The sequence below is a fragment of the Alosa sapidissima genome, chromosome 4, assembly GCF_018492685.1.
Source record: "Alosa sapidissima isolate fAloSap1 chromosome 4, fAloSap1.pri, whole genome shotgun sequence".
NCBI classification, from domain to species: domain Eukaryota; kingdom Metazoa; phylum Chordata; class Actinopteri; order Clupeiformes; family Clupeidae; genus Alosa; species Alosa sapidissima.
Window position 1 is genome coordinate 29,498,021 of NC_055960.1, and position 24,002 is coordinate 29,522,022.

The window sequence follows — 24,002 nt, forward strand, 5'->3', positions numbered from 1 at the left end:
TTCCAAAAATAATTTGACTTTGAGTGGTCTAACCACAGGACCTTTTTCCACGTTAGTTCAGTCCATTTTAAACAAGCTCAGGCCCAGATAAGAGGGTGGTATTTTCTGTATCATGTCTCAATACAATTTTTGCTGTTACAATTTTGGCTGCAGTTTTTGACTTGAGTATCAAACTGGGCACATAGACAATGGTTATCAGAGGTTTTCCTGAGCCCATACAATGGCAGGTCTGGAAACAGGTCTGGTGTTGATGCAGTGCCATCTGAGGTCCAAAAGACCACGGCCATCCAATTTGTTTTTCAGCTATTGCCCTTATTTGCAAAGATTTCTCTGGATTCTCTGAATGTTTTAATAATATTATGTCCTGTAGATGATGAACTCCTTAAATATGTTACAATTTCATGTGAAAAAGCATTAAAGTGACATTGTTTCATCATTTGTGCACACAGGTTTACACTGAGGGATGAATACCCCTACATCTTTACTTCTAAGAGACCCTGCCTCTTTTTCATACCCCGATTGTGTTGCCAGTTACCCTAGTTAGTTGTGAAACATTCTTCCTTTTGTTTTCTTTATCATTACACAACTTTTCCAGCATTTTGTTACCCCCGTCCCAACTTTTTTTGAAACATGTTGCTGATATCAAATTCAAAATTAACATATTTTCCATGAAATAGACTAATTTCACCCCCTCCATGTTTGGATACTGTCTGTCCACTAGCCACTTTTTACCACTGTCTTTCTGCCTCAGTGTTTGTGTTAGCACATTAGCACATGTTCATAACCCCTCCCTCCATGCTATAGCCGAACTGTGGCCACACTTATACCTTTTCTTAAAATAGTTATATATATATAGATATATAGACTCTATTTTTGCACTGTTGCACTGTTGGACTTACTCATTTGCACTATCACCATGACCACTATCACCATGACACTCATTCACACAGAGCACCTTATCTTACCTTACTATGCACAGAGAATCACAGGCTAAGTCCCTGCCTCAGTAATTAAGCACCTCTTTGATTAATCACCACTATGTGGATACTGTTTTTAGAATTGATTTAGATTAAGTGTTAGTTAGTATAATTTGTATTTTAGTATATTTAGTATATTCTTTATCTTCTACTGTCCTTATTGCTTAGTTGTGTTTTTATATTATACTTTTAATTACTTTTTCTGCTGTTAGTGGATGTGTGTGTTGTCTGTATGCTACCGAGACCTTGAATTTCCCCTGGGGATCAATAAAGTATCTATCTATCTATCTATCTATCTATCTATCTATCTATCTATCTATCTAATTTGTCATTTTCAATATTTCATATGTTGTCTGTGTCCTTTTTGCAACCAAATATGAGTTTTGCAGATTATTACATTCTGTTTTTATTCACATTTTACACAACGTCCCAACTTTTTCTGTTTTGGGGTTGTAATATAGATGAGTTGTTTGCAATATTGAACCAACTTGTATGTAAATCCAAACAGTTCTGCAACACTGCCTATGTTAACTACGTCAGTTTAAATCATATGAGTCCTCTGACACAATAAGCAAGGTGCAAAGACAATAAGCAAGGTTGTTCAGTGAGTATGCCTATTACCTAATATATACTGTTGAAGTAGGTCTACTGTTTTTTTTTCCCCTTTAGCTAGGTGGTCCGTGAGTGTTTTTTATTATTGGTTAAGTGGTCCTTGGTCTGAAAAAGTTTGAGAAAAACTGATGTAAGACACCAACTTAGTATGATAGTAATAATAGCTGCATTATGTATGATACATTAATAATGTTGTTTATGGCCATTGCATGAAGCTATCCTCCCAATCCAACACTGGTTTTAGTTGGACAAGTTCACGAGATGAGCAAAACGTATACTCTCTAGGTTTATTATTCTTCATGTTGGTATTAAAATATATCACTAAAGGTACCAGGTGTGATTAAAGTAACTGAATGTGAAGCTGTGGTTCTCAACTTTAAGGCTTCAAAATATACTGTAACTCTAAGGAAAGTGTTACCTCACTAAATATAGAAGCTAGAAACTGGTGGCTTGTATTGTGCACTATCTTTGATCTAAGCTTATGCTCTCAGGGGATTTCTGTGAGAGCAACTACAGAAATACATCCATATTTAGTGCTGTATCGTATTTATCCAGTCTTGAAAAAAATGATGTGACATATTCACACACATGTTCTATCATCTGCTTACATTTGTGGAAACTGCGGGCCCAAAATACAAAAAATGAAATGCTTACTGGTATACAACTGGGTCAGGCCACCAGGTTATATAGCCTAGTCGGTGTTTGCTTTGTGTGTCAGGCACAGTAGTTACACATCAACTCAGTCTATATGAGGCCCCAAGGCACTGGGAAGATTCTAAATGCCCTACTGAAGAGGCGGCTAGAAACATAAAAGTCTCATTTGTTGAGATGTAGCCCACAGACTTCGAGTGTAGCTACAGCCCTGCTGGGCAGACATGAGGCACAAGGTAGTGTCTAGGTAATGGTCAAGGTAATGACTGTGATTCAGTTCAACTCGTTTGTGTGAGAAAACAGACTGACAGACTTCCCTCGTGGGCTTCTCCTTGTCCTGTCTGAAGAACAGAATGACCACTATAGCCTAGATCTACTTGTTCATGAACATGAGTGACTTCAATATCAACACTTTTGTTACTCTTCTGTGAACAGCATGGACAAGGTCAGGCTGGCCTCTGGTAGGGAGCCAGTCTTTCTCTCAATCTGGTTTTCTGGGCCAAGGGCTCAAACCTGCCCTGCGTTTTGTTGCAAGGACATCTCCCCCTAGCTGTGGGGAAAGTGAAATGCAGTAAGAAGCCAGTCGGTTGCTGTGTTGTGTCGGCTTCACATTTGCCTGTATCACGGATTTGATAGTCTGGCGCTTGGTCTAGCCATCGACAGACTTCTTCTGGAATCTGTAAAGGTAATCAATCACAGTAACTTTTCTTAAATCAAATATATTGGTTACTCGTCCAAATAACCGTGAAGCAGAGGCATTTTAGCTAACTGTAGCGGTATCAAGTAATATCCGCTAAGTTAGCTAAGCTGTGAAGCTGCTTCAAACTCGTGAAGGCAGATGTTTACTGGCTTGGTTGATGTAAATATGACAGCCTACTGTCTGATGTAAGCATATTTAGGTCCTTCTAGTTGTGCAGAATTTATGGTCATTCTGATCAACCGATTATACGTTTTGGCAGCTAATGTTAATTGGTCAGCTCACGCTAACTATCCTGGCTAAATTAACGTAGCTAACATTAGCAGAGAGACAGCGACAGAGCTAGCCGACCCTCTAGCTAACTAGGAAAGCTAGCCAATATTATCGCGGAGTCGTTTGATTTTTAGGCAACAAGTTTAAGTTGCTGACACACTGAGATGGGTATATTCGTTACATTTCAGGCTGGTAGTATAGTGTTGTTTTCTTGGAGCATATGGGAGAAAGAGGATAAATTACTGGTAAAATAAATAAACCGATAACTTTACTTGGTGACCCTTTCCAGTTGGGCTTAACGTTACCCAGCCACCTAGCTGATGTTAGCACGATAGCCAGTTCAACTAGCTAGTACAGCAGGCAGATAGTCAAGAGTAGCCTTAGCTAACTGTGTGAAAGAACGTCCTCGGTTAATCCTGTCTTTAATAACAGGCAGACCACGCACGATCCGACAATGTAAAAAACATTATGCTGTTTAGGTATCTGGTTACGTCGGAGGTAAAATGACCATAACGTCACTGTTTCGACATGGAGAAGTATTTCCTCCCTCTGCTCTAACAGCTGTAGCACTATGCATGCAACAACCGACCAACGTTACTAGCAACAGCTAGGCACCAACACGCACGTCATTTATATCCCTGAGCTCTTAACATTACCTTTGTTCTAGAAACGTTGATTGTACCCACATTATATTGTTCTTTATTGATATATGATTTGAAACAAGGTGTAATCAACGAAATTCAGCGATTCACATGTTGTAGCCTGATATCACAAGGTGTGTTGTTCAGGGAGAGATACGGTGTTGTTATAAATGAGTCCTCAGTCTTATTTGACCTTAACTGTTGTCTGTTGTAGTAACAGTTCCTTTTAAACTTTTGTTTACTTGACAACTCTGAATGTACCTGCTGCATGTAAATGTATGATGTTAATTACAATGAAATGAGTGGGACATGCTAGTCACACTATTCAGTGAAGTAGGATTACATACAGAGTCAAATTAAAACGTTGTACAAAGAAAGACAAACCAGTGTCCCGGATATATAAAACAGGATATGTTGTAGAGTGTTGCTGTTGAGTGTCTGGGGGGTTTGGTCCATCTGGAGCAAACCTGTCGCAGATTTAATGGAGAAGATTGAGGGTGAAAGATTATGGCTGAGGTGTAATCAGCGTGCTGCAGATTTGAGACCCATGACCCACATTCTCTGTTCCGCTAGTCGACTTGCACTGATTAACTCTGTGTTGTGTTTATTTTGTCCCCATTTGGACAAACCTCACACTGGTGTCTCCTCTGGCCTAGATGAACGGCAATGCCAACAAGAGGGCGCCGACCACAGCAACACAGAGACTGAAGCAGGATTACCTCAGAATAAAGAAAGACCCTGTGCCTTATATCTGTGCGGAACCTCTGCCCTCCAACATTCTGGAATGGTACAGTTTGTTCAATAAATCTGTGGGGTGGCTGTCATGTTCATATGGTCAGCCACTTGGCCAATCTGTTGAAAATTACCATTTGAAATCACTTGATGTTTGTTATTTTTACCAATAGACCATTAGATCACCAATAGAACAGTCACCATGATGCAGTAGGCCATGGGTGACATGTCATAAGCTGTAAAGCAATCAAGCATTGTATCAAAACTGCGTCCTATGCATTATGTTGTATGCTTCCCTTTTGTGTGTTTTTTTTTCCTTTTAGGCATTATGTAGTTCGAGGTCCTGAGAAAACACCATATGAAGGTAACATGTTATATAACTTTACAGTATGACAATAGTTTCATTCACACCCTGATTTGTAACTCTCTTTCATATATTAATCTTTAGAAATAAATAACAAATTCATTCATTCATCAGGTCATGTCCCCATTTATGTACTCAGAAAAGGAAGGCATGTTGCTGCTCGACGGTAGCTCCTGTAATGCGTTGACATGGTTGTGTCTTGTCTCATTCCTCTAGGTGGCTATTACCATGGCAAATTAATATTCCCACGGGAATTCCCCTTCAAGCCTCCCAGCATCTACATGATCACACCGAATGGGAGGTTCAAGTGCAACACACGGTAAGGATCTCATTAACAGCAATATCTCAACACACAATCCTGTATGTTTTCCACTTGTTCCAAAGCATGTGGGCACAGGCACATTGGGTATAATTGTGCTCACTGGGAATCAAGTGTATTGCTTGTACATTGCAATCATATTTCTGCTGCCAAAACTGAAGCCTACATGAGACTCTACTGAGATGTAACAGATTGACCAGATCATTTACTATCCTTAACCTAATCACGACAATGACATCAAATATTTTTGGTTATTGTTGTTGATGATTCACAAGACAACAACCAAGGATTTAGTTTGTTGCAAAAATGGATGACCATCTACATTAAAAATTCATAATGATATCCGATTTGCCACTATTCACTATGATCCAGTTTTTCTGAGACTGTAGTATATGTTTTTTGTTCCTCTGGGTTGTTTGATGCATTGTTGGTTTGTTTATATGTGTGTTCATTTATTTGTTTGTTTGTTTGTTTGTTTAGGTTATGCCTCTCCATTACTGACTTTCACCCGGATACCTGGAACCCTGCGTGGTCCGTGTCCACCATTTTGACTGGACTGCTGAGCTTCATGGTGGAGAAAGGGCCCACTCTGGGCAGCATCGAGACGTCAGACTACACGGTGAGCCTGGCCGAGCTCAGAGGTGTCACATGACGGCTCTTAAATGCATGTTTGTGAAAATTAGGATTACAAATTAGTTGTGTTCTTTTATCCATGTTTTATGTGTTTTAGTTAGTTATATTCTTATTATATACGTTTGCATAAATGCATATTTTTGCAAATGTTTGAAAAATATCACACACTTAGAATTATGTTCTATCTGACTGAATACAGGAAGTTCATACATAATAACAGTTGTTTTCCCTACCGGGGTTATGATTTATTTATGTTATTTTACCACAGAAACGACAGCTCTCTGCCCAAAGTCTGGCATTCAACTTGAAGGACAAAGTGTTTTGTGAATTGTTTCCAACAGTGGTTGAGGTAAGCCCCCATTTCTTACACGGCACACACACACACATGATTAAGGTGACTAGCCATTCTAAAAGATTCTAAAAGTGTCAGGTCCTTTAGAATGGTCTGCTATTAGAATGGTCTATCCGTAGTGGGGATGAACCTATTTCATTGCCAAAGTGAAATACTTAAATAAATACCAACAAAGAACATGTTCACATGTGGTTAGTATCTGTTTGTTTTTCTTCTGCATCGCTTGCAGAAAAGAGGAAGGACTTCACATGTGTGCACACTACATTATCTATGTGGCTCAGATAGCATACCACACAACAGATATTTCTATTCATAGCAATGCTTTGTTCTGTGTCTAGCACAGAACAGGAAGTAGCCAAAGCATGAAGCCTCTATAATGAATTTGTTTAATCTGTTTGATCATTCGGTGACTTAGAGACAGTATGCAACCATTTTGGTAGAGCAAAAGAAAGGCGTGTCAGTACTTGTTTGTCCTCAGTGTTAAGTGGCTGTACTGTGACCTGTGTTTATGTTTGTGTTTGTGTTTGTGCATCATCTCCAGGAGATCAAGCAGAAACAGAAGGCTCTGGAGGAGCTGAACTCGCGACCCCAGGCTCTGCCTCTTCCCGACGTCGTACCCAACGGCGACGGGCATCACGCCCACTACGGGGCTCCCGTTCTGAACGGCCACGCTCCGCTGGCACCCGGGGCGGCCGCGGCCCCGGCCCCCGGTCTCCAGGCCAACCGTAACCATGGACTACTGGGCGGAGCGCTGGCCAACCTGTTTGTGATTGTGGGCTTCGCTGCGTTCGCGTACACGGTGAAGTACGTGCTGCGGAGCATAGCCCAGGAATGAGTGGCGAGGGGGAGAGGCAGCCACGCGGACGCCGCTGGAAAAGACATGAGACTGGACAGTGGGCTCCCATTCCCCCGAACCACATGCACAAAGACGGCACACCTGCTGCCCCGCCCAAACCATGGAGGGGATGGGAGGGGAGAGGGTGAGGGTGAAGGTGAGGGGGTAGGGTAGGTTAGGTTGGCAGGGACGAGGTGTGGCCCCTTCTGTGATTGGCCGGGCTCTGCGGAGAAGCAGGCGCACTCAGGCAATGGCTCATGGGTAGGAGTTGAAGGCCTGGTGACAGGGCTCCCACTGAAAAACACACACACACACACACACACACACAAACACACACACCTGCATATTTCCCCATCCTCACTCTTCTGTTTGGTTCTGCTCCAGATGGATCATGTTCACATTGTCAGGCCTTCTCTGTTTTGAGTTCTGTAAAACAGACAACTTCTGTTGACCTGGTGAAATTAAACACCTGTCCTCGAATAATCAAAATCAGAAAGCCTTACTTAAGGAGCTAAAAGGATCTATGAGCAGTCTTTGCAAAAGTCTTAAGATTCACTGGGTATTTAATCTTTTATATATCTTATTAAACATACTGTACAGCTTTCTAAAATATGCATCAAAAGCAGAATTCTGCTTAATGAAAAGTATACTTTACCCACGCATCTGTTGGTCCAAATGACTCTCGACATTGAGTTAATGGCACAGTGCTCTTGGAAAACTCGCTGAATGAACACATTCACATCTGACAACTGGTCAGAACAACTTGTCCACACAGGAAGTTCCATTCATTTCCTTTATAATAGAATAGAGGAGAATGTCTTTTTGGCCAGAGATTTCAATATTGACCATTGGGATTACAAATTGGTGAATAAAGTACCTCAACATATATAAAAATAGTACAACAAAACACAACAACCAAGAACTGAACACACAATCTTAGCATGAAGCTTGTAAACCACCAAGCGGAACATATGTGTTTTGTAATATTCCTTCATTTGAAATCAAAGGAACATTTGTATACTTTTGTAAATTGCAGTTGCAACTCTGTTTACAAATTAAGCGTAGAAGTGAGTGTGCTTTTAAAGCAAATTACGTTACGGTTTCAAACAGTCATGTTCGATCAGCCTTCCAGCGAGTGTGTACTAAGGATTTCAAAGTGACCCCACAGCTGACATGGTCTTTGTGGGCATGTCAAACCACACCAGACTGACTACTCTTACCGTACCCTCTGTTTCTGTGCACATACTACTCACGCTAGCTTGTTTCTGTCATAATCCAGTTTCATGAATTACATTGCAATATCAAATGGCTCAAAGAGATGTGAGAAATGTACCTATTTCAGTGACCTACTACTGCTATGTGTTGCATTGGCAATGAGTAAGGTTTTGGATTCACCCAGCAATCGTTCTGTTCTGTTTTATCTTGTTCCCATCACTGACTTGTGTTGGTAAACATTAACAGATGTTTATTGTGCTCACAATCAACACCCCCTCCATTGCAACACACAGAAATGCAGCACATGCTACATAAGAACATAACACATATTTTTAATTTGACAAAAGAGTTGTTGTTGGTGGTGGGGGGTGGGGGTATCCTCTCCTCTCCCCCCTGTCCTGAGATCGGTGGCCAGAGGAGATTTCCGAGTGGCCCTGGCTATCAGCCTGCCTTCTACCCATGAGCCTGTCAGCCCGGTGTGTCCTTGGCAGGGGATTAGTGACCAATATAATTAAATCTCCAATTGGCTTAACTGACTGTGCTCCATAGAAGCTCTGAGTATGACTCACTTTGGGATCCTACAGTGTATTTTCTTCTTGTTCATTTTGTATTATAATGGATATTAGTTAACTTTTATTTATGATTTATCTTAATATGCTGTATTGTAAATGCTGAACATTTTATTGTACTGTATTTTTTTCTTGAAAACAGTGAAAAAGATATTTTCCTTTAAACATCCAAGCACGATGAAGATTTTAATTATGATTGAATCAATGACATACAGCTAACACCCAAATTCCACCAACATTTGTGTGAATTTGCAAAATGTCTGTTTTCATAGTCATTTTAAATAAAATATCCTCTTTGCAGGAGTTTTTGGAGAAAAAAAATAAATGCACTTCCACTGCCACGGTGAACATCACGACACAAGTACCCTGGGCCTACATAACAGGGCTATATAACAGATGTAACATCCTCCTTTTGACGTTATTGAAATACCCAGTTTTAGTAATGATTTCACAGTTTAATTCAGTGCGTACTGTGTTCGTCATGAATTCGTTTCTTACGTCAATCTTGGTGAACATGGGCCGTTTATCAACGATAAGGGTTGTTTTTTTCCTATCAGGGATTTGCTGTCCGCAGGTTGCGTAACCCTGAATCTCAGCTCCTGCTCGGAAACGTGTTTGGTGGGGGAAGGGGCCGTGCGCACGCGCGCAGGGTTCTAGTTCAGGAAGTCGCTCATAAGCAGCTGATGCCGAGACCTCTGCTGTTCCGGTGGAAGGAGGCTTAACGACTCTCGAAAGAAATAGTAAAAGAAATGTTTCCATCGGAAAAGCAGAGCACTGCTTGAGAGAACCAGCCATTTGGAATGAGTAGAGCAGAAGGTGTCGTTTTAGTAAGACATTAATGGTGTGTCTTCGGCTAAACAATAGCCGATTTCGCTGTTTTTGTCGTGGGCCGGTTGGTTGTCGTGGGATCTAGCCTAACAATGAAGGCCTAACCTTCGTACTCGGTGGGATTTAATCCTTGGATTGATCTGTCGACAGATAACTGCGCATCGTGGAAAAAGGTATGGACAAATATATACTTTCCTACTACATGATGTTTTGTTCTGCATTTGGTTTCGTAATATTAAATATGGCCTCTTATCTTGCTGAAAATTCCTCTCTATGGTTTTGGTTTCCATGGGTTTGTCCTTTTGGTTTTGCTGCTAGCTTGCTAACCAGCGATGGTAATTAACTGTAACGTTAAGTAACAGGTCATCTAGCGCTATCCTATGTACATATTACACTAACTGCACAATCACTTGAAGTAGTTTTTGTGAACGTTTTGTATTCGTACAGTTCTAAGGTATCGGTGTAACGGATCGTCTCTGAGGTATGTCGGGGTAGCCTGGAAAAATACCGTATCAGACTAGTGTTGTAAACGTTGAAGCCTTACTTTTCTATGAAATATTCTGGGATGACCGATAGCAAGACAGTAGGTATATAGAGGAGAATGAGCTGTTTTTTCCATCTACTATTTTCTCATTTTTTATATCATGACGTTGTCGTTTTGCTGCGTGATACGACTTCATGAAATTACTCAATGTCAGTAACGTTAGCTCTGGGTCGCTTTAGCTGGCTATCGTTGTTTTCCACCAGCAGGGTGGAGCCACTGCGCTGGAAAACATTAGGCTAGCGTTACTGTATCTCTTACCAAAACCGACTAGCAATCTGACCGTTTCCTCATCTCAACTGTTTTTTTTTTTCCAATGTTTCCTTCGTAACATCAAATCGAACCACCCTTTAACTCTGAACGCAACAGAAACCCTTGGCGCAGTGTCGAAATGGTAACTTGGTTTCCCACGAAGGCTTTGGGGCGCTGTGAACATTAGTGTTGCCGTAAATCGACGCCATTGAATGTGCTGTACTGCGAACGAAGTGTAATCTAGTCCTGTAAATATATTGGTCCAATGAATAGATCAAAGACAATCTGATTCACATCGTGTCTAAATATATCGGGTGAACGTGTGCGTTTAATAAAGAATATAGATTGGGTTTCGAATTTGCGGTCCTGGCAAATAGGCTACGCCTCTGTCTTATCCCATTCAAAACATTGACTTTAAAGTTAATGTCTAACATCTTAATCTGTGTTGGGCATGCATGCAATGTTATATGTTTATAAAATGCTATAGCGAGATGGTTTATAAATACACATTCACTGCCATGGCGCATTGATCGTTGTATAGAGGATTTTAAATGCACCACCATTCTTCACTGGTTTTACTTTCCAAACACTCCCTGTATCATCATGGTCCTCCCCCTTCCGCAGGTTTAGGTATGGCCTCCCAGCTGCAGGTGTTCTCCCCTCCCTCTGTGTCGTCCAGTGCTTTCTGCCGAGTGAAGAAGATGAAGGTCGAGAGCTGTGCATGGGAGGTGTCGACTGAGCCCTACGGCTCCGTGGGTCAGGCCTATGGCTTCACGCCGTCGGCCGCCCTGCCCTTCAACTCCTCTGGCCTGGTGTTCCCACCCGCCGGGGCGTCCCGCGGGCAGGTGGTGGTGCGGGCAGCGGACAGCACCGGCAGTCTCCCCCGCACCTCCCACAACAACAACAACAACAACAACAACAACAACAGTGGCGGCAGTGGCAGTCAGCACGGCGACTCCCACGGCAGCCGGGGGCAGAGGTACGGTGTGAAGCGGAAGAACGAGGAGGTGGACTCGTCGAGTGGCGGCGGCAGTGGTAGTGGCAGCGTACAGATCCTGGAGGAGCTCTCTGCACCGGCCTTCTCCGCCCGCGCAGCCGGTGGTGGGGGCAACACGGCCCAGTCCATCGCCAACTCGGCCCCTACCACCAAGAGCAGCAGCTCCAATGGCGAGGGCGACTACCAGCTGGTGCAGCATGAGATCCTCTGCTCCGTGTCCAGCAGCTACGAGGTGCTGGAGTTCCTTGGCCGCGGGACCTTCGGACAGGTCGCCAAGTGCTGGAAGCGTGGCACCAACGAGATTGTGGCCATCAAGATCCTCAAAAACCACCCTTCATATGCACGTCAAGGCCAGATAGAGGTAGGTGGGATGAGACCATATGACCTCCCTTAGCACAACACCCCACTCAGCCTATGACTCCGTTTTTCCCCCCGGGGGTGCACGGGAAAGCAGTTTCCATGCGTGTTCCAGAACCTTGAGAAGGAGCTTTTACAATGTATTCAACATGGTTATGGTATTTGGCAGATGCTTTTGTCCAAAGCGACATACAAATAACAACAATACAAAGTTAAATTTGACAGTAAACAATTTTAAAAAGTTGGTAAGCTTACATTAAGGAGAATAGCATTAATGAACAACAATGTCAATTCAATCAATAGCCTAATGAAAATAGATAAATTATATAATATAGAAACCATAACACGTAAGAAAAGCTAAACTAAGTGCATTTTTTAAACATATCTCATGAGAAGTTCTCCTTCTGTCTCTAATAATGTATATTCACATTAGGCCTTATCCTGCTATTTAGACTGACTCGCATCCTCACTTTAGTTGGAATGAAAACTTGTGCCCACAGTGTTCTTGGTGGGTGAGGATCTGCTGCCCTTACTGATGTTGAGTGTCATGTTCTGCCCGTGCAGGTGAGCATTCTGAAGTGCCTGAGTGCGGAGAACGCGGACGAGTTTAACTTTGTGCGCTCGTACGAGTGCTTCCAGCACAAGGGCCACACGTGCCTGGTGTTCGAGATGCTGGAGCAGAACCTGTACGACTTCCTGAAGCACAGCAAGTTCAGCCCTCTGCCTCTGCGCCACATCCGGCCCGTGCTGCAGCAGGTGGCCACGGCGCTCATGAAGCTCAAGAGCCTCGGCCTCATCCACGCCGACCTCAAGCCCGAGAACATCATGCTGGTCGACCCCATCCGCCAGCCGTACCGGGTCAAGGTTATCGACTTCGGGTCGGCCAGCCATGTCTCCAAAGCAGTCTGTTCCACGTACCTGCAGTCTCGCTACTACAGGTGAGCCGGCCACACCAGCACAGGTGCACAAGTGAAGGAGGATGCTGCATGCTTTTTTTAAGTTTACCCCACAACAAGAGGAACAGGTTTGAGTCTCTGATAGTCATGCACTCCTGTACCTGTGCTGTTTAGTGCTTTTAGTTTTACTTTCTACTTTTACTTTTACTCTAGTTCAGATTTATGTTTATTATATTTAGCAGGCACTTTTGTCCTAAGGGACTTACAGTGACTTCAGTGAACATTACATTTATAATAAAATCAAATAGCCAAAAAGGCAATATTATTAATAGACTAAAATGAATTTAGCAGAAATATCAGGTTAACCATACACATATTCAAACTACAACTCAGTAAGGAAAAAAATAAATCCTGTACATCACTTCGGGAATAATTTATTTCCGTAAATATGTATTTATTCATTCAAAGCCATTGCCTCTTTCCGTGGTAGTAAGTGAAGAGCCCAGCATAGCTAGCCACTTGTTATCAGCATGCCCAGTAGATGTGCTCTCTTTGACTAACTCTGACAGACCTTGTTCTTCGTACTCCTAGAGCCCTAATTTAAATACTGGGAAAAGTGCAGAATTAGTCTATAGGCCCGAGTTATGCGGCGATATAGGTAGTAGAAAGTGACTTCTCCGATGAAGTGAAATTGAAAAAAACCAATCACATGTAACCAGTGTTAAATTCTAATCTATCTATCTTTTAATAATTAACTTTGGCCTGACTCTGCTCAGGTTGTGCATCTGACTTTACTCTGGCCATAGTGCACATGCACTGCACAAATACACAGCCAAACTCTCCCCTTTCTGAGTAACAGCATTATGTGGCATGAAACAGCTTCTAGCTGACCCAGCGTGGTTTATACTTAGGATTTTTCTCTGGATTCTCTGTCAAGTTTTCACGTTGTCTTGGAAACCCACAGGGCTCCTGAGATCATCCTGGGCCTGCCCTTCTGCGAGGCCATTGACATGTGGTCACTGGGCTGCGTCATCGCCGAGCTCTTCCTGGGATGGCCACTCTACCCCGGCGCCTCAGAGTACGATCAGGTGGGGCCCTCAGATTACTCCTGCTCTCCACTAGTTACCCAGCATCCTCTGCTGCTAAGTGCTACCAGTGCTTAAACTGGATCTTGCACATATTACATGCAGAGAACATACAGATACAGATACATACATACATATTCATACAGATACATACATACATATTCATACAGATACATACATACATATTCTATATGATCCTCATGCAGAATTTTTTTAAATAGCATATGGCATACATGTAGATTGTTATCTTCTTGTTATCTACTCAAATACTTGCACATAATCATGCATATGATCTAATATCGCATGTTGGTATTGTATGTTTCTCTTCTGTTTGGACAACTCCTAACACCATAGACTGTAGTTGTGAGCTCCATTGCCAATCAGAGTTTGTAATTATTGGATATGTATGTGTCTGTGTGTCCCCTTTCAGATCCGGTACATATCTCAGACACAGGGTCTGCCAGCAGAGTACCTCCTGAGTGCTGGGACCAAGACCAGCCGCTTCTTCAACAGGGGCCCAGACTCCAGCTACCCGCTCTGGAGGTTAAAGGTTAGACACCTTACCTGCTCTAGAGGTTAAAGGTTAGACATGGTGGTCATGACCCTTGAACTGAACAGGACTACCATTTAGGCTTTGGAGTGCAGCTGTTGCTGTTTTTTTGAGATGCCACACGATTTGCCTTTTGCATCAGTGTCTTTCTTTGTGATGTTCTTCAGTCTTAACCCTTAATCCGGTACGAATGTTGGAAATTGAATGTTCTAAAGAACATCGGAGTTCATTAACTTGATCCAGAGCCCTAGAGAGGGATCTATCTCTGGGTTCTCTGAATTGAACATGGAAATTTAGAATCTTACATTGTTGCAGAACAGAATCTTCAGTTAGAATGTTCTTAACTCCCCTGCTGAAGGATCATGCACAATGTTCTTTAGAAGGTGCTCATGTGTTTTGTATCGAGGGTCAATGCAAGGTTGTTGACCCAGTGCACAGACATTGGTTGAAATTCTAGGAGATTTACAAATGAAACTATGGTCTCATAGTTCATCTCTTTGATGAAATGCCTCGGTGTGGAGAAGGGAGTGTACAGCAGTGTGGCTGGATCTGGGTGTTTGGGTGTCCTGTCAGTAATTCAGGTGGGGAGAGATCTCGCAGCATTTCAACTCATCAGTGTTCCTCTCTCCTGTATCTGTGTGCAGACTCCGCTAGAGCACGAAGCCGAGATGGGCATCAAGTCCAAAGAGGCGCGGAAGTACATCTTCAACTGCCTGGATGACATGATGCAGGTAAAAGTTAAAGTTGAGTCGTTTTATTTACTCCCCCCCCCCCCCCCCATATCTCTTTAATATAAACCCGTTCGGTGCGTCCGTTGAGCCGATTAACATCTGCTGTGGTTTCGCCCTCCACACAGGTAAACCTGTCCGCTCACCTGGAGGGAACGGACATGCTGGCGGAGAAGGCTGACCGGCGGGAGTTCATCGACCTCCTGAAGAGGATGCTGCGCCTGGACGCCGATAAGAGGATCACGCCTTCCAAGACCCTCGCCCACCCGTTTGTCACGATGAGCCACCTCCTGGACTTTCCACATAGCTCCCAGTAAGAGCCCTCCTCTGCCCCCCCCCCCCCCCCGCCCTCCCAGATGGTTTACTCCAGTCCACAAGGTTCTGGTTTTTCCGTATTTCAGTCTGACGGGAGCCACAAGCAACAACTTTTGATGTAACATTTGTCTAGAGCTTTATCAAGGCACCCAAAGTGCCTTATGGCCTCCTTACACCAAACAACTTTGACAAGATTTGAGAAAGATGCTTGAAAGATTGTAGTCGTTTAAAGATTGGATGGGGGGGGGGGGAGCATTATTTAATAGACTTTTACTTTGTCTGGTGTAAGAGGCCATTACAGTGTGGAACCTCTCTAACCCTCACCAGTGTGTAGCGCCCACCTGGGCCAGCTTATTCCAGGGAATGGGGGGGGGGGGGGGGTCAGTCAGTCAGTCTGTCTGCCAGTAGCACACAAGCTAAGTGTGGTGTTAGCGTAGCACACACGATAAGTATGGTGTTAGCTGCACACCAAACCAATGTGCAGCTATCGGGTCAAAACACTGGTTCTTTGTCTGAAGTACGGCCATGAAGAATGCTTTATTCATTATACTCTATGTATTATCTTTATTTATATATTTATTTTGGGATGAGTGCAGGACATTGTGTCTATTGTCTTATGTAACTATTTGGTTGGATAATTCAATACTATTCAATTCTATTAGTTTCTAGATTAGAAGAATCTGCAGACTGATTGTATTGCCTCTAAGTCATGTGTGGGGAAGTGGCTGACCTCTCTTGCTCTCCTACACCCTCGCAGTGTCAAGTCATGCTTCCAGAACATGGAGATCTGTAAACGCAGGAGCAGCTCGTACGACAGCGGGAAAACCTTGTTTGCTGCTAACACGGTCCCTGGAGCCGCGGGGAACCTTACCGTCACCTTCAGTAGCCAGCTCAACCAGCACAACCAGGTAGGGAGACCACAGGCTTACCCGTACAGGTGGTCAGTCACCGGCACACTCGCCCCCCCCCCCCTCAGTATGGGTGATGTGGGTGTTATTAGTCACGGTGATTATTGTGGATTAAGAAAAGGCTAAAAATAATGACAGGATCCTCTCTAAGCCTGAGATGTAGAATTACTCAGACAGATGAGTGACGCCTCCTGAGCTGAGAGATTTCCGCCTATGACTTCTTTATCAGTCTTATCGCTTAATCTCCAAGCTCAGAAGGAGGCACACATGTGCCATGCCTGGCCCTGCAGATACTGGATGGGGGGGGTGCTTATCTGATTTGCGTTGCGTTTCCCAGGTGCCGTCAGCAGGAGGCGCTGTGCCACTGCTGAACTACCAGCCGGCGCTGTACCAGCAGGCCACCATCAACATCCCGGGCCTGACGCAACCCAGCCTGCCCATGCAGGCCCGCACTACACAGCTCTGCGGCCAGCCTGAGCCCTTCCAGCAGACCCTCATCGTCTGCCCCCCCACCACTATACAAGGTGAGCCACGGAACTCTCTTCCCTCAGTGTTTGGCTAAGATACTCTAATGAAATGCTAATGTCAATTCGGGTGCCGCTGTTTCATTGCAATCCAGTGCAAGTTCTGACATTCTGGAAGGTAGTGCTCTGTACAAAGAGTGTGGTTTGAGAGTTTCTGTTTACTTGCCACAACGTGAAATGCTCTTATCACAAGGAAAGCTGTTCACCTTAATGACCTTATAACGTCTCTCCCCAAAAGGGCTCCAGTCTTCCAGCAAGGGGTCCAGTTATCCGGTGAGGATGGACAACTCCGTGCCTCTGGGACAGCAGGGCCAGTCCTCCCAGCCTCTACAGCTCCAACCGGGCATGCTCACACAGGTAATCTAGAGAGTGTGTGTGTGTGTGTGTGTGTGTGTGTGTGTGTGCGCGCACACGTGCCCAACCCTCTCTCTGCTCTTCGGTGTGTGTGTTATGAGAAAGCGCGTGGCTGCCGTCAGTAGTCATGGCTGCCAGATCCGCCTGTGATGCCAAACATCAAGCTTTTGCCTCAGTCAGATCCGCCACTTTGCCCTTGTGTTGCTGGTGAGATGAGCGCACAAGCATGTCTGTGTGGTTACGTGCACACACCGGTGTTTGTGCGCTCGTGTGTGTGAGTGTGGTGATGTTTGTTTTGTATCCTGATCCACTGTGACCTTTGCCCTCTCCCCCCTCGGTGACCCTCCCTGCCTCCCCCAGGGCTCCTGCACGCCTCTGATGGTGGCCACCCTGCACCCGCACTCAGCCGGGGTGGCACCCCAGTACCCGCTGCCCCTGGCACTGGGCTGCGGGGGGCCCAGGCCCACCCTCCTGGAACAGACGGCCACTGTGCTGGTAAACGGACCCGCACCCACCCGCCCGCTCGCCCCAGCGCATCCAAACAAACACCCTCCAAACAAACAAACAAACGGCCCTCTGCCACTCTTGCTCTTCCTCTCCCTCTCTCTTCATTCTCTTTTCATTTCTCTCTTTTCTTCCTTCACTTGTGTTCTTACTCCTCCAGTCTGTCCTGTCTCCCAGTCTGTCCTGTGTCCCTGGTCTCATTCTAGAACTATTGTCCTCCCTTTCTCTATTTCCATTGCTTTTGCTCCTATTTCTCCCTCCTCCCCATCTCCTTTCTCTTTCTTTCTCCCTCTTGCCCCCCCTCCTCCCTCTCTCTTTGTTTCTCTCTCTCTCTCTCTCTCTCTCTCTCTCTCGCCCTTTCTTTTGATTCCCCCCTCATCTTTCTTTCTTTCTTTCTTTCTTTCTCATGCGCTCTCTCTCTCTCTCTCTCTCTCTCTCTCTCTCTCTCTCTCTCTCTCTCTCTCTCTCTCTCTCTCTCTCTCTCTCTGTGCAGGTTTGCAGGCATGGGACGCATGCGCTGACTCGTCTGTGCTTGGCTTGCAGCTTCTCCCCCCTCCATGACCCCCCCCCCCCCCCCCTCTTTTCTGCAGCTCATCAGCTCACAGGAGAGGAGACGTGGTTTGGCTGCAGCGAAGTCTCACACACACACACAATCTCATTCAGTCTCTTTCTTTCTTTCTTTCTTTCTTTCTTTCTTTCTTTCTTTCTTTCTTTCCTCTCTTTATCTCTTTCTTTCTTTCTTTCTTTCTTTCTTTCTTTCTTTCTTTCTTTCCTCTCTTTATCTCTTTGTTTCATTCTTTTCTTTCTTTCTTTCTTTCTTTCTTTCTCTTCCTCCCTCTCCTAGCTCCCTCCATAATGGTGCCAGTCTGTCCACAGGTGCCATCTTGAGGCTTTTGCTGTTTCTCCTGATTTAACAGGGACCTCCCATAACCACGCCTCCTCTTTCTCAGCTCCTCAGTGATTGGTTCTTCCTCACAGGGCAGCTCAGCAGTGGATGCCTGTCTCCCTCTCTCCTCTCATCTCTCTGCGTTGCCTGATTGGTAGTGTTTGCATGCTTTCCATGCTTGGCTTCAGCGTGACTGACGCGGTCTCTCTAACGCTCCAGATTGTTTCAGGTCGCCAGCCGGCGGGAGGGAAGGGGCAGAAACGGCCTCTGCTTGTTGCGTTGGGTGTGCATATCACTGACCTGTAGGTGACTGATGCTGATGCTGATGATGATGCTGATGATGATGGTCTGTTTTTGTGTTGTTAGCGGTGTATCTGGTGCGCAGAAAGCCTGTCTGCATTGTTGAGCATGTTGGCTAAGGCCGCAAGCATTCCTGTGCATGGCGCAGTGGCTTTTTCACCCATCGCCTCCACCCCCTACTACAGTCAGCCCCCCCACCCACCCCCATAGCAGCGGACTCTGGGACTGAACCTGCCTAGAGCCCCCTCAGGGTATTCCCAGTACATGGTGTAGTGCCTGGGCGAATTCTCAGAGTGAGTGGTAAAGCCTGTAGTAGCAGAGCCCTGTGTTTTTTGTTGTGCTAGGAGAATGAAGTCATAGGGTTCTTCTACTTGGAGGTTTACCACCTGCCCTGAGTTTAGCTCATCTGGGTTGGTCCGGTAGCTAAACCATGTACTCAGGAGTACCCCTCTGGTCCCTACCAGACCGGGACTGGTTCTGGACTGTGTCAGCTGCTATCTGGGCCAGCGTGTTTTTCTGGAGCAGCACTAGTCTGCCTCTAAGCCTCACACCTCCACACTGCTCCGCTTGGGGCCGCTTGTCCGAGAGACAGCAGGAGGTCACGTGGGGTTCACACAGGTCAGATGTGCTCTCCAGACTGCACTCTGCTCTGAGATGGACTTCTGAGCCAGCGTAGTCTAACACCGTTTTCTTTTTTCTGTTTTTCCTGTGTGTGTGTGTACGCGTGTTTGTGTGTGTGTGTGTGTGTGTGTATAGCAGGCCTGGCCGTCGGGCACGCAGCAGATCCTGATCCCGTCGGCATGGCAGCAGGTCCCGGGCGTGGCCATTCACAGCGGAGGGCACACAGCGGTTGAGTCGCCACTAGTGACCGATGCGTCCGCCGCCCAGCACACACCCGGCTGGAGGTGAGAGGAGCACACACACACACACAGTGACTGTATGTGGGGTCAGTCAATTTGTGTCACTTCATTGGTGTGTGTGTGTGTACTGCAGGTCATTAACTGTAAGTATGTGTGTGTTTCCTTCCTTCAGGGGCTCCCACAGTGGTCAGCACAGCGGCGTGTTGCAGCAGAACCCTCACATCCTGGGTGGCCATCTGACCCTTGACCCCACGCAGTCACTGGGCAGAGGGGTGGGGCACGGTGGGCGGTCCCAACAAGAGAGGGGTGGGGGCAAGAGGAACAGGGGGCGGCGCCAGGAGAGCAGGAACAGGTAAGGTGTCACTTCCTGTTGGAGCTCATTACAGCAGTGCCATTTAATCTCCGTTGTTTGTATGTTAGAATGAGAGGATGGCAGAGGGCAGGATAGTACAATAAAGTTTAATGCACCTCGCACACACTTTTGTGTAATATAGGAAATTATCTTGACTGAGTATTTGTGTGGGATGTGACCAAATGACCAAATCTTTTTATTTGTCTATTTATTTGTTATTTTATTTATTTGTTTGTTTCATTTATTTTCCACAGCGGTCCTCTGATTGGCACACCAGCGTACACCGCCACACTCTCTCAGCCAATCGTCATCTCAGACACACCTAGCCCTGCTGTCAGTGTCATAACCATCCACAGTGACACTGAGGACGAGGATGAAAGGAAGTTTCACCCAGCGAGGTGAGGTCATTTCCTGTGTCTGTTCTACCAAATTCACTGCTCATTTTTTATGCTGAAGACGTCACCTTTGCCTGTTTCAATGAGTTTTTGATATATTCTACCATGTAATGTCTTAAGATGTCTAGGGCTGTTTTGCTAATTTATCATTTTGTAATGTATTTGACAAATGCAATTTCACCCAGTGACGTAATCTCGTTTTAATTTTGGATGAATAATTGACCATCTCCATTTCTCTCATCAGCTGTGGCCCCAACCAGCGTGCAAATGTCATCAGCTGTGTGACGGTGCACGACTCTGATTCGTCCAGCCCCCTGACCCCGCGACCTCGGCACGCCCTCCTGCGTGGAGGGTCCACCCGCGGGTCCAAGTCTCTGGCGGTGGTGGCGCCCTCCGTGAAGACGCAGCAGGGAGAGGGCACCACTTCTAAAGGGGCGTCCATCACAGGTCAGTGCCACAGGACTGCACAGCTCAACCAGTAACTGTAGTGTATAGACGCAACACAACCACCAGCAACTGTAGCATATAGACGCAACACAACCACTAGGATGTGTACAAATACAGAGATATGCAGCATATACTGCTGACCCCAGTGGTGTAGCCAAGTTGGCTGTAGTGGGTATACTGTTCATCAAATGTTAATGTTAATACGTATTCTTGCATATTTTAAGTGGGTAGACTGAGATGGTGATGCTTTTTAAGTGGGTATACTGCATAGTCCTGTGTAGTTCTGTGTATCACGTAGACTACACCACTGGCTGACACAGTTTCACTATGAAGTTGTCTGGACCAAGTCCCCTAATTGTTTTTTAAGTGTCTGGCTCTCTTTTGATGTAAGCCATTTCTGTTGCCCCTGCAGGTAATTCCCAGAGCGGCTACCTGAAGCCCAAGCGTGCTGCCACCAGGCAGCCGTGCAGCTCCGGAGAGAGTGTGGAGCGCCACCTGCAGGCGCCCAGCAGATCACAGCCGCTGAACCTCAGCCAGGTAATCCCCACTCACCTGTACACCTGCTGCCTCTCTGCAGGCCTCTGAGCTAATCAGGAGGCTGTGTAGTCAGTAGCTAGGCTAGCTTACACTTTCCTACATGGAGTGAAAGGCAGTTCACACCAGGGACGAAAACTATAAAGATGACTAACAATAAAAGCATCCACACTGGCCAACGATAATGAAAGTCTCTCCTTGTGTTGATTTGATGGATTCTGATTGACTGCCATCTTTTTATCGCTCTCAAAATTGCTCTGAAAGTGATCCCCAATGATATTGTTCATGAGGTTATTGTTATAGTTTGTGTGGACGTCGTGATTCTTATTAGCTAAAACTATACTTTTTTTTGCCGTTATCGTTTTTTGGTGTGAATGGCCCTTTACTCCCTCAATGTTCTGTGTACGCAGAAGTCAGAATGTTGGTCTTAGGCCGTCAGTGATGTGCAGTGCAGATTAATGGCGATTGGCTGGTCAGTTAAACATATGTCTCTTGGCTCTCCCTGACAGCCCACTCTGGTGTCCTCCTCTTCCTCTTCCTCCTCATCGTCCTCCTCGTCTCAGGAGCGAGGCAGCGGTGGCGGCTCACTTCGTCGGCAGCACACCTATCCGCCGGCGGGCGTCCCCCCCACCTCCTCCTCCTCCTCTTCCTCCTCCTCCTCCCACGTCCACCCCCACTACCGGCTCCCCGAGGCGGTGGTGCCCTTCAGCACCGCGGCGTCCAGCCTCTACACCTACCCGGCGTCCGCTGCGCTGGCGTCCGCCTCCCACGCCATGGAGCAGCTGCTCGTCCACAGCAGCAGCACCGCCTCGCCCGCCCGCTCCGCCGCCGCCCACTACCCCTCCGGCCTCGTCAAGGACCCCGTAGCCGCGGTGGTGCACGGGCTCCCTGCCCAGTACCAGCAGAGCTTCCCTGGGCACCCCTACGTGAGCGGAGGGGGCGGCCGAGTCGATGCCGCCTATGGCGGGTACCAGTTGAGCCCGCGCAGACTGACTCAGTACCCCTACCTATGAGCCTTCAGGCTGGAGGAGGGATGTGGGGGTGGGGCATGGGGAGGGAGGGGGCACATGAGACCACACCACCCCCCCCTCATCACTCACACCCCCACCCAACCCCACCCCTAACGCCTCCTTCCACCCAATCACCTCGTTGGCACACCTGTAAGGATTTCAAGGAAACTGCTGCGTTTCTTTTATAAAACAGACCTGGCTCAGCTTTAACTGGTTTTACACATACTATTTAACAATTTTAGAGAGAAAAAAAAAAGAAACTTTTTAAGACATTGGTATTTAGAATTATTATATTTTGCCATTATCAATTTGTATTTTCACTGAATGTTTTTGTTTTCTCTTTTTTTTTTTTTTTTTTTTTTAGTTACATTTGCTTTTAAAATATAAGGTATTGTAATAGAACATCCTCATTTAAATGCTGACAAGTGTACTGTTTTACTGAAACTGTTTTATTTTTTAGTGCAATAGAGAAACACTATCCCTGTGTTGTTGTTGTAGGAAACCAGAGAGACTATAACTAAGATGGCTCCTGGTTTCTTGTGGCAGTTAAACAGGTTTCACACTAACCTCCCCCTCCTCTCCTGTAGTCGTAGTCTTGCCCCAACTCTCAGTAGTGTCACTGGTGTTTTCTGTGTTTTGTGTTTTTTGTGTCATGTTTTGATTTACCTGCTATATCTCTCTCATTTCATCGTTTTCTCTTAAATTATGTTTTCCCTGCTCTGGATGCCTGTGAGTGTCGTTCACCGAACTTCTGACGACGCTCACGGTGATTTAACGGGGGGGATGAAATGGACGGAGGTTTGGGAAGAGGAGCAGGATGACTCTGTTCACGCTGAGCAGACTGGGACTTATGTGGCGTAATTACTTGAATCATATAAACTGCAGGTGAACCGTAGCTGCAAGAGCAATAGAGGACGTTAGTCTTGAAGCCTGCTTTGACAGATGTCTGGGTGGTTGGTTTGTTTGGAATGTCTACCATGTTGAAATGTTAAGATCTTTCCCCATCTTGATTAATTCATGTTTGGAGGTGGAAGAAGGAAGAAAAAAAAAAGTGTCCGCTGGGTTGGAAAACATCTCCCAAAGTGATTTGTGCTCCTTGCGTATGTGTATAAAAATGACATGCTCTAGTTAGAAAATTGTCCCCCCCCCCCCCCTTTTTTGAGTTTCCTTGTGTCTGTCCTATAAAGTACCATAGGAAACCATTTTGTCTAATTGTTAACCCAGTTCCTTTCTGTATCTTGTACCCAAAGAACTTCACTGGTGTAGTTTAGAGTCCAAGTATTCAGCACCTCACACTCTATCATGGTACCGTCAGGCCATAGCCCTGGAACAAAACACATACGGACACACGGCCTCCATCCCACATTCCTTGTTTAACCTGTTCATTTGATCCTGTCCATACCTGGTATTTCAGTAAGAATTGTAGAACAGCGCAGTCACATTTGGTCAATAAAAAGAAACATGACTCTACCTGCTTTGCCATTCTTGTTTCTAAACAACTTGTCACTG

At 45.6% G+C, this 24,002-nt stretch overlaps 2 protein-coding genes across 9 annotated transcripts; both read left to right on the forward strand.

The window, feature by feature from the left end:
* Positions 1-2,777: 2,777 nt before the first annotated feature.
* On the forward strand, positions 2,778-9,173 carry LOC121706524 (ubiquitin-conjugating enzyme E2 J2-like). Its single transcript, XM_042088346.1, has 7 exons — positions 2,778-2,925; positions 4,508-4,638; positions 4,907-4,947; positions 5,164-5,266; positions 5,747-5,885; positions 6,168-6,248; positions 6,793-9,173. Exons 2-7 carry the CDS (start codon positions 4,508-4,510, stop codon positions 7,084-7,086), a joined length of 789 nt encoding a protein of 262 aa, XP_041944280.1. The 5' UTR covers positions 2,778-2,925; the 3' UTR covers positions 7,087-9,173.
* A 388-nt stretch (positions 9,174-9,561) lies between these two features.
* Positions 9,562-23,963, forward strand: hipk1b (homeodomain interacting protein kinase 1b). Of its 8 annotated transcripts, none has more exons than XM_042088271.1 (17): positions 9,562-9,871; positions 11,116-11,849; positions 12,410-12,783; positions 13,706-13,829; positions 14,257-14,376; positions 15,021-15,119; positions 15,233-15,417; positions 16,177-16,327; positions 16,665-16,851; positions 17,090-17,208; positions 17,566-17,700; positions 19,652-19,800; positions 19,928-20,107; positions 20,362-20,505; positions 20,747-20,949; positions 21,362-21,486; positions 21,993-23,963. In XM_042088271.1, exons 2-17 carry the CDS (start codon positions 11,124-11,126, stop codon positions 22,494-22,496), a joined length of 3,525 nt encoding a protein of 1,174 aa, XP_041944205.1. In that variant the 5' UTR covers positions 9,562-9,871; positions 11,116-11,123; the 3' UTR covers positions 22,497-23,963. The 8 variants fall into 8 exon arrangements, with proteins under 8 accessions (XP_041944205.1, XP_041944206.1, XP_041944207.1 ...); XM_042088272.1 differs by having other exon boundaries at positions 19,655-19,800; XM_042088273.1 differs by having other exon boundaries at positions 15,021-15,107.
* Positions 23,964-24,002: the final 39 nt, after the last annotated feature.